Here is an 11,548-nt window from a genome sequence, read left to right on the forward strand (position 1 = left end):
TAAATGAGGTTCCTCTGTACATGTATCTTTTGCAAGGTTTATGTACCCCAAAACAAAACAAAGTGACTAGCACTTGTAACTATTGTTACAAGCGGTGTTGAGATTTGTTTTTACATCTTTTTAATTTTTTTTTAATTTTTAGTTTCTACCTCATGAATAGATGAATTTATGTCCTAGCTTGTTTTTCATGTTTGAGGACTACAATACATGCCAAGTCTTATCAGTATAGTTGCCCCAAAACTTATGAAGTTAGTTAAGACTGGCCATCCCAGCCCCGCTTTAGCACCTCTCTCTTACTGGACATTTCTGACATTTCATTTTGCTAGTGAGGCTAGGATCGGACACTTACACTTCCAGGGATGGTTTCCACATAAAATATGTTTTTTTGTACATGGAGAAAGCAGAACTAATTTGGGGATTGTAAACTTTGCAATTGAAAACAACAGAAAACCAAAATATTTACTGTAGGTTCTCAATTACCTTGAAAAACAGGAGAAACTGGATAGCATTGTTTGCTAAGGAAAAATGTAAGGAATGAAATTCAAACGTGGTTTGAATTTCCAGGTGGAAGAGCTCAAGTTTGGTTTGTTATGACCATGAAAAATGCTGCTTCACGCTGGAACTTCCTGAATTGAACCACTCTACTTTTTCTCTTTAATTTTCACTTTTTATACTTTCTTTTTAAATGTGCAATATGTAAGAGCTAAATAATTTAAAACAATTCATAAGTTATGTAAGCAAGACCCAGCCCCAGAAATAATAAACTACCAATTTTCCTGTATACACTTCTCCCACTAGGCTCACTATCATAAGCTTAGCGCTTATCATCCTGATATGTGTGTGTGTGTGTGTGTGTGTGTGTGTGTGTGTGTGTTCCTTAAGCAGTATAAAGTATTCCTGGGTAGGACTTTTTAGTCTTTATATAAAAAGTACCACAATCTATATTTGTATAACTTGCTTATTCTCACTTAGCATTATATTTGTGAGAGTCAAATATTTTGAGAAGTATAGTTCTTCACTCAAGGTCACTACTACATAGCATTCCATTGTATGAATATACCTTAATTTATATACTTATCTCCTTGGACATTTAGGTTGTTTGGAATTTATATTTTGCTCCTAAAATTAGTGTTATGGTGCAGGATTTTGTAATGTCCTCTCGTGTGGGTTTTTTGAGAGGTTGTCTAGTGAGTGAAATTTCAGGATCATTGGATAGGTGCATCTTTGACTATATTAGAAAATCCCTAATTTTCTCCACATGTGTGTCCTTTGGAGGGTAAGAGTTTCATGCTTCATGTTCTTGCCAATATTGATAATGTCACACTTTTACATTTTGCCAGTTTTGCCAGTCCAATGATTTTAAAGCTATATTGTGATTTTATTGTACATTTCCCTATTTACTAATAAAGTGGGACATCTTTGACTATGTTCATTGGCCATTCATGTGTCCTCTGTGTGAAATTCACTTGGCTGCTTGTCTTCCTCTCATCTATTTGTAGAAAACTCATTAAATAATACCTCTGATGTCTCATGTGGGGCCTTCAAAAGGAGGCACACAATACCTCACTGTCCTCTCCCTGACAGAGAGTTCAAACCCCAGCAGCAACCCTTATCTATAAAATAGGGATGATTAGGCTCACTTTTCAGAGGTGACATTAAAACCTCCACGGCAGAGTGTCTGACAGTAATAGATGAGCTCAGCGTTCTTTATCATCATCTTCCTACCACCTCTTCTTGTCACAGTCTTTTCCAACTGAAGACATTTTTGCAGTGGGACTATTCTTAGAAGTTTATGCTATTAGTCACAAGCTGTGAGTAATAAACTCTTTCAATTGGTTTATGTTTTCTATAAAGTGAAGCAACTTCCTCTACAGGTTCATTACCCCCCTCTGAGAGCAGGTGTGAAGAAACCATCTGTGTGTGATGGAGGTATTGCCGAGTTCAGATTTATTGAGTTTTACCTCCAATCTCTTTGATCCTCAGATCAGGATGTGATGCATATTCAGAAGAGTAGCAGGGCAATACTTTTTATTAAAGATTTTCATATACAAATATGTATTTTATAAAATGCATAGTAGTTTTTATTTATTCCAACTAATTATCTGCTGATCTCCCATAGACCAGAACTTGCAGATAAAGTTTCCTAGTGAGAATGAAGCAGAAATATATTCACACATCAGGATTAATTGTTCCAAAACCCAGGCAGGGGCGGGAGGTCGGGGCTCTACACCATTAAGGCTTGTAAGTGCTCACGTTTTCCCTCTCTGGGATACTTGAGAATATATAGCAGCAATTCTGTACTTGACTTTTGTTACTGGAATGAATGAACTTATGGGGATGGAGGAAGCAGCACAGGTGACAGCAGAGTGGTGCTAAAAGGACTGGTTTTCCTGAGGGTTTAGGTCTAACCTCTCCCTCAAGCTCCATTCATCAGCTTATTCATTCGCTCATCAAGTATTTATGCAGTTCCCACTACGTGCCAGGTGACATTTTGAGTACCAGAAACACAGCAGTAAAGAAGATAGCATTCTTGGAGCTACAGTCTAGTGTCTAATGTGTGGAATGGGGGATGGGAAGATGTGGGGGTAAACACTGAAAAAGAAAATTTAAAGAGGTGATTTCAGGTTGGTGAGAAACATGAATTATATACAGTATGATGGAGTGATAGAGAAGGTATCTGGGAAGGCTTCACCTCAGAAGCTGAGGCCTGAGAATAACAAGGAGCCCACCAGGTAGATCTGGGGAAGAACTCTCCTCATAGCAGGAACAAATCATCTCTGAAAAAGGAAAAAGTTTGGAAATTTCAAAATAACTAAAATGAAGTCAGTGGAATACAGTCAATAAGCAGGAGCGTGGAGTAAATGAAGTCATAGAGGCAGGGGAAAACCCAGGAGCCTGTGGGCAATAAAAAGAAGATTGATTTTATTCCAGGAAAAATTAAAACTATTAGACAATTTAGAGATATAATCTTATTTACATCTTTCAAATTTCATGCTAACCATTAAAATCTCACTAAAATCACAAAGACTGACAACACCAAGTGTCAGTGAGGTAGTGGAACAACTGAAGCTGTCATATATGCCCACTTAGGAAAATTATTTGGTAGTATTCACTACAGTTAACTTAGCAAATCTGCTTTCAGGAACAGACCAAATAGAAATGCATACATATGTTCACCGAAGGAGACATTTTCTAGAATGTTCATAGCAGTATTATTATAATAGTCAAAAACTAGAAATCATGCAAGTTCCCATCAATAATAGAATACATAGAATGATGTAACCATGATGGTGAAGTGAGATGACCCTTTGGCATCTCCCCTGCAATCTACAACTCATAGGACATTTATAACCCAACAAAGTTTCTTCTGTTCAGTGCATTGGGTCACCTGAAAGATCCACACATCAGTCCTTCTGATGGGGGTGTATTGGCACACGTAGTGGGGGCAGAAAAGAGGAAAGGACAGGGACGAAGCTCATATCCCCAATTACCTGAGCTCAGCTGCAGCCCCAGTGAATGTGGTAGTGAAGGAGTTGGGGTGCGGCCCCAACCCAGAGGCCAGCGGACGGTAAGGAAGGCAGAGTAGTGTCAGCACCTGGAGAATCTGGCTCTCTCCCTCATTGCAGTGGTGCTCACACCACCACAGAGCCTGGTAGCAGCAGTGGAGACACGTTTTCAGCTTCCTGGCCACAGTGCAGTGGCACCAGCAGCCATTGTAACCAGGTAGCAGCATGGCAGACTTGCAAACCCGGCTCCCCTCACCTGCCACATCCCTCTACCATGGTAGTGGTGGTCTGAGACCCAGGTGACCCACATACAGCTGGGGCACCCTCCACACTGGTCACCCAGACAACAACTCAGATGATCATGAGGCACCAGCAATCCCAGAGACTCTAGCACACAGATAAGAAAAAAACCAAACCTTGCACGATAGCACCACCTACTGGAAAACAAATAAACAAAAGACCTCTAGTTATCAACCTGTAGAATTGTTAAAACCAAAACAGTACCTAAATAAGAAAGGTATTCATTATTCCAAATGCACTGACAGAGGGAAAACACATCACACTCCATGAAAAACCAAGGTAACACAGTATCACAAAAGGAAAACGACAATTCTCTAGAAACAAAACTCAAAGTCATGTGAGATTTTGATATAAATGATAGAGAATTCAAAATAGCAGTAATAAAGAAACTCAACAGGATACAGGAAAATTCAGAAGGCAGTTCAACGAGCTCAGGAGTAAAATCAATGAACAGAAGTACTTTACTAAAGAGATTGAAACTCTAAAAAAAATGAAAGAGAAATTTTGGAGCTAAAGAACTCAATAACTGAGATGAAGCAGAACATATGAAAGAGAGAATTAGTGAGCATGAAGATGAAAATCTAGAACTGATTCAGGGGGAAGGAGAGAACTAAGATGTTTTTTAAAATAGAGAAACACTATGAGAACTATCTGACTCCATTAGAAAGAGCAACATAAGGAGAGTGAGTATCCCAGAAGGAGACATGTGGAAAAAGGGAATAGAGAGTCTGTTCAAAGAAATAATAGATGAGAATGTCCCAAACCTGGAAAAGGAAGTGGACATACAAGTACAAGAAGCAAACAGAACACCTAATTATCTCAGGGCAAAAAGACCTGCAAGATACATTATATGCATTAAAACTGTCAAAATGCAATGATAAAGAAAGAAGTCTAAGGAAGCCAGAGGTGGGGAGAGAGTGCAAATACAAAGGAAACCCCATCAGGCTTTTATCAGGTTTCTCAGCAGAAACTTTACAGGCCAGGAAAGAGTACATGATATATTCAAAATACTGAGATATAAATCATCAGGCTATTAATAGAATACTCTATCCAGCAAAATTATCCTTTGGATGTGCAAGAGAGATAAAGGCTTTCCCAGACAAACAAAAGCTGAGGAAATTTACCTACAAAAAGCTGCATAATAAAAAATGTTGAAAAGAGCTCTTCTACCTGATACAAATAAACAAACAAAACCAAACATACACAAATCTATGAGTAAGGTGACAAACAGATAGACAGAAGCAGAAAATAGCAACTTTGTTTCAAGAAAGGGTGTTAAACACTTAATTATAACATAAAGGTTAAAGGGGGAAAGGTATTAAAAATACCTATAGCTTCTTCGATTTGATAATGAACACACAACACAAAAAGAGATATGTGACAAAAAAAAACATAAAAAGGAAAGGAGGAAAAGAACAGAACCTGTATAGGTGAATAAAGATAAGATGTTATTAGAAGAAAAAGGACTATTCTATCTATTAGCCATTTTCTACAAACCTTGTGGTAGCCACAAAACAAAAATCCAGAGGTGAGACACAAAACAACAAAAAAAAGAAACAGAGTAAAACATTATAGAAAACCACCAAACTAAAATAGCAGACAGAAACACAAGGGAAAAGAAACATTGGAGATATAGAGCAATCCGAAAATAAAAGATAAAATGGCATTAGTAAGTCCCCATATGGCAATAATCACCCTAAATGTAAATGGGCTGAACTCACCAATCAAAAGGCACAGAGTAGCTGGATGGATTAAAAATCCAGATCCAAATATATGCTGCCTTCAGGAGACCCATCTCAGCTACAAAACTTACATAGACTCAAAATGAAAGGGTGGAAGATAATAATCCAATCAAATGGTATCCAGAAGAAAGTGGGTGCAGCCACACATATCAGACAAAACAGAATTCCAAACAAAAAAATGATAACAAGAGACAAATATAGACATTTTATAATGATAAAGGGGAAAATCCATCAAAAAGAAATACCATTTATTAATATATATGCACCCAACTTAGGAGCACCAAAATACATAAAGCAATCATTAACATTCCTAAAGCAAGAAACAGACAGAAACATAATAATAGTAGGAGATTTTAATACCCTACTTATACCAATGGATACATCATCAGACTGAAAATCAACAAGAAAACATCAGCTTTTGATAACACACTAGACCAGGTAGACTTAATGGATAAGTTTAGAACTTTTCATCCAAAAGAAACAGAGTACACATTCTTCTCAAGTGCACATAGACTACTTACTGTCACTTGTTGGGACATAACACAAGTCTCAACAAATTTAAGATTGAAATCCAATCAAACATCTTTTCCGACCACAAAAGGATGAAATTAGAAATCAACTATAAGAAAAAGCTGGAAGAATCACAAATGTGTGCAGATTAAACAACATGCTACTGAACGATTGTTGGGTCAGTAAAAAAATAAAAGAAGAAATAAGAAGACACATACAGATCAATAAAAGTGAAAATACGACATATCAAAATTTTTGGAATGCAGCAAAAGCAGTACTAAGAAGAAAGTTTATAGCAATACAGGCCTGCTTCAAGAAATAAGAAAAATCTCAAATAAACAATTTAACTTTACACCTTAAGGAACTAGAAAAAGAACAAACAGAACTCAGTCAGTTAAAAGGGAGGAAATGATAAAAATCAGAACAGAAATAAATAAAACAAACATTAAAAAGCCAATGAAAAAGATAAATGAAAATTAGGGCTGACTCTTTGAAAAGACAAAAAAAAACATTGACAAATCTTTAGCTAGATTCACTAAGGATAAAAGAGAGAAAACTCAAATAAATAAAATCAGAAACGAAAGAGGAGAAATTACAATGGATATCACAAACATACAAAGGATAATAAAAGAATACTAAGGCTTTTAGAGATCCAAGATGGTGGAGTAGATAAACACTGCACCTGCTTCCTTCTCTGAACACATTAAAATGACAGCTAAATTATAGAACAATCAACATGGAGAACCATCTGAAGTCTAACTGAACAGAAGTTTTATAACTAAGGATATAAAGAAGCCACATAGAGACTGGTAGGAAAGGAGGAGATGGGAAACAGGCTAGCTCCAAACCTCTGTGTGGCGGTTGAGAATCAGGAGGGATATCTCGGTCAAGGAGGTCCCCCCAGAGGAATGAGGGTCCCAAGCCCCCCAAACCAGGATCCCCAGCACAGAATACTGGTGGCCAGGAAGAGGAGCCTCCACAACATCTAGCTGCGAACAACTGGGGATTCTGACCATTCAGGTGGGATGGAAGGCTGCAAGTAACACAGGCCTCCTCTTAGATGGCCCACGCACAGACTCGCCCACTCGCTGGCACTCACCTTCGGCTCCAGCAGAGGGAGAGTGACTTGGGGGTGCTCAGAGACAAACAGGGGTCAGACCGAGGTGTGTGGCTACAGGCAAAGAACTGGCATTTCTCTGTCGGCATTTCCCAGTGAGAGATCATTCTCCCATGCAGCCAGCAGGCAGACACCACCTTTTCTATGTTGAATCTAATTGGCCTAGTGAGCGTCTTTGGAATCCTGCCCCTCCTGATTCCCCCAACGCCAGAGGCAATTTCTCCTGAGCAACCAGCCCCACCCACATTGCACTCTTTCTGGAAAACTATCAGAGTCTATCTGCCGGCCCTAGGCAGGCGCTGACTGGCCTCAGTGTACTCTGCGACTATGACTGAGTAACTCCAGGCTCAGCACCGGCACCAAATCAGAGTCTACATTAACTTGGTAACTACAACTCTTCCCACTCTAGTGACTCCCTAAGATCCTGCCTTACCCAGCTTATATACTGCAGGAGGCTTTATCAGAGTCTGAACCTTAAGGGAGCTGGTGGGTGGCAGCAAGCCTCGGTGTGTCCTGGCTTTTTATGGAGCTACCGCAGGCCTCATCCTGGTGACAAACGTCCTCGGTTCACAGCGTGGCGTTTCCCACATGCCTCTAACTTTAGCACAGGCAGTGAACAAGCAGTGAATCACTTTGTAGCTCTTACCAGGTAGTCCCCAAGCAGTCACAGGCAGTGGGTGACCAGGGCCTGCACCAGAGCGCATCCCAAGAGGCCCCAGAACCAACACACTTGGAGGTTGGCTTCAGACCACAGCAGAGCACTGCCCAATTAGCCCACAAGTGGCATACCCAAAGGGCAGTTTCAACAGGCACCAGAGCCCTTTGGAGGGAATCTCACTCAGTGGGATAAGCCCCCCACACAGCAGCCCAGAACCTGTGGACATGGCAAAACCACAAAGCCAATCAGTCTAAAGGCCAATGCCACCCATTGACAAGCCTATCGCAATCAAGGCTCAACTATACCAAGAGGGCACACATAACCCACACAACAGTGACTCCTGGAGCACCCAGAGCAGGTGACCAGGGAGATTTTGCCAGGGCCTCACAAGGCACCTACTACATAAGGCCAAGACACCTGGCCAAAACAGGGAGACATAGCAGATCTACTTAATACATAGAAACAAAAACAGAAAGGCAGCCAAAATGAGGAAACAAAGAAATACATCCTAAATGAAAGAACAAGATAAAACTCCAGGATAAAACCTAAACAAAATGGAGGCAAGCAGCCTACCAGATACAGAGTTCAAAAGAATAGTTATAAGGATGCTTAAACAACTTAGTGAAAACTTCAACAGAGAGATAGCAAGCATAAAAAAGAACATAGAAACCATAATAAAGAACAAATTGGAAATGAAGAATACAATAATTGAGATGAATAATGCACTAGCAGGAATTCCCAGCTGACTAGATGAAGCAGAGGATCAAATCAGTGATTTGAAAGATAAGATAGCAAAAAACATCTAATCAGAACAGCAAATAGAAAAAAAGAATTTAAAAAAAATTAGGATAGTTTAAGAGACCTCTGGGACAACATCAAGCATTAACAACATTTGCATCATAGGGGTACCAGAAAGAGGAGACAGAAAGCTAGAAATTGAGAACCTATTTGAAGAAATAATGACTGAAAACTTTCCTAACCTGGGGAAGGAAATAGACATACAAGTTCAGAAAGTTTAGAGACTCTCAAAGCAAGACAAACCCAAACAGCCCACACCAAGACACATGATAATTAAAATGCCAAAGGTTAAAGACAAAGAGAGAATGCTAAAAGCAGCAAGAAAAAGGCAGCTAGTAACTTTTAAGAGAGCCCCCATTAGATTGTCAGCTGATTTCTCAACAGAAACTTAGCAGGTCAGAAGGGATTGGTACAAAATATTCAATGTGACAAAAAGCTAGGACCTACAGCCAAGACTATGCTACCCAGTAAGGCTATCATTTAAAATCAAAGGACAGTTAAAGAGTTTCCCAGACAAGAAAAAGCTAAATAATTTTTTCAACACCAAACCACTATTACAAGGAATCTTAGAAGGACTTCTTTAAGATGAAGAAAAAAGTCAAAATTATGAAAAATAAAATGGCAATAGTTAAATATCTATCAATCATTGCTTTCAATGTAAATGGATCAAATGCTCCAATCAAAAGACATAGGAGGGCTGAATGGATATGAAAACAAAACCCTTACATATGCTGCCTACAAGAGACTCACTTCAGATTGAAAAACACAGAGAGATGGAAAGTAAAAGGATGAAAACAGTTATTTCATAAAAATGGAAATTAAAAAAATTTAAAAATATGGAGTAACAATACTTATACCAGACAAAATAGATTTTAAAACAATGGCTACAACAAGAGACAAAGAAGAATCTAGCAATCCCACTTCTGAGTATTTATCTGAAGAAACCCAAAATGCTACTTTGAGGGGACCTGTTTATCTATAAGTTCATTGCAGCACTGTTTACAATGGCCACATTGTGGAGGCAGCCTGGCATCAACAGAAAAATGATAAAGATGAGGTAGTCCATATCGGGGCTGCCAAAAAATTGTATACACATGACTTGTATTCATCTTTTGTTATCAGTATACATTGAGCATTACAATTTTAATACAGGTTTTTCCTTTCTTAAAATGTGTATATATTTTGTTGGAACCCTCTGTATATACAACAGAATATTGCTCAGTCACAGATGGGAATGGGTTCTTGCCACCTGCAATAGCAAGCATGGATGGACCTGGAGGGTATTGTGCTGAGTGGAGGGTCAGGCCAAGAAAGACAGCTGCAATGTGATTTCACTTATATGTGGAATCTAAAGAACAAAGTGAACAAACAAACAAAACAGAAACAAACTCATAGATACAGAAAACATTTTGATGGTTGCCAGATGGGAGGGGTGTTGGGGGTGTGGGTGAAAAAAATGGGAAGAGATTATGAAGTACAAATTGGTGATACACAGTAGTTGTGGGGATGTAGGGTGTAGCATAAGGAATATAGTCAATAATATTGTAATAACTATGTATGGTGTCAGATGGGTGCTAGATTTGTTGGGGTAATAGATGGAAGGGAGTTGGGGATATGGTTGGAAAAGGTGAAGGGATTAAGGAGTACAAATTGATAGTTACAAAATAGTCATGGGGATGTAAAGTAAAGCATAGGAAATATAGTCAATGATATGGTAATAACTATATATAGTGCTTATGAGTACTAGACTAGTCAGGGGGATCACTTCTTTAATTATATAAATGTCTAACTATGCTACAGCTGAAGTTAATATAAAATAATATTGAATGTAAACTGTAATTGAAAAGTTTAAAAGGAGGGAAGGTGAAGGAGAATAAGAGGTCCAAATTTCCAGGTATAAAACAAATAATGGGGATGTAATATACAGCATAGAGAATATAGCCAATAATATTGTGATAGCACAGTACAGTGTCAAATGGTTGCTGGGCTTATCATGGTGTTCACTTCTTTAGGTATATAAATGTTGAATCATCATGATGTACCCCTGAAACTAACATAATATTGTATGTTAGCTATATTTTTAATAATATTTTTAAAGGTACTATGAAATGCTATACATAACCAAATTGGACAACCTAGAAGACATGGATAAATTCTTAGAATCATACAACCTACCTAGACTGAGTTATGAATAACTAGAAAATCTGAAAAGACCTATCGCTAGTAAGGTAACTGAAACAGTAATCGAAGACCCTTCTCTGCCCCTCCTCCCCCCGGCAAAAAGTCCTGGGCCATATGGCTTCACTGGTGAATTCAACCAAATATTCAAAGAAGATTTAGTATCTATCTTTTACAAATTCTTCCAAAAAAATTGAAGAAGAGGGATTGCTTCCTAACCCTTTTTGTGAGACATTACCCTGATAACAAAACCAGACAAGAACAAAATGCACACACACAAAAAAATTATAGGCCAATATCTCTGATGAACATAGATGCAAAATCCTCAATAAAATATTAGCAAATTGAATACAATACATTAAAAGGATCATACACCACTATCAAGTGGGATTCATTCCAGGAATGCAAGGATGGTTCAACATCTATAAAGCAATTAACATGATACATCACATTAACAAAAAAAAGGATAAATATATGACCATCTCAATAGATGCAGAAAAGCATTTGACAAGAAATATATCCATCTGTGATAAAAAAAAAATTTTCAATAAATGGGAATAATAGAAAAGTACCTCAACCTCTAATATCAGGAACAAGAAAAGAATGCCCAGTCTCATCCTAGTCAGAGCAATTAGGTAGGAAAAAGAAATAAAAGGCATTCAAACTGGAAAAGAAGAAGTAAAACTGTTACTGTTTTGTAGATGACTTGATTTTTATATATAGAAAAAGGCTCCACAAA

At 38.2% G+C, this 11,548-nt stretch overlaps 1 protein-coding gene across 1 annotated transcript in view; it reads right to left on the reverse strand.

Moving 5' to 3' along the window:
* IL1RL2 (interleukin 1 receptor like 2) overlaps window positions 1-3,782 on the reverse strand; it is a 44,228-nt gene extending 40,446 nt beyond the window's left edge. Inside the window, exon 1 of the mRNA XM_019666477.1 lies at window positions 3,763-3,782. Within this exon, the coding sequence (XP_019522022.1) occupies window positions 3,763-3,782 (20 nt within the window). The remainder of the gene's footprint in view (window positions 1-3,762) is intronic.
* Between the last annotated feature and the right edge of the window lie 7,766 nt (window positions 3,783-11,548).

This window comes from Hipposideros armiger, unplaced genomic scaffold, assembly GCF_001890085.2.
Source record: "Hipposideros armiger isolate ML-2016 unplaced genomic scaffold, ASM189008v1 scaffold_472, whole genome shotgun sequence".
NCBI classification, from domain to species: domain Eukaryota; kingdom Metazoa; phylum Chordata; class Mammalia; order Chiroptera; family Hipposideridae; genus Hipposideros; species Hipposideros armiger.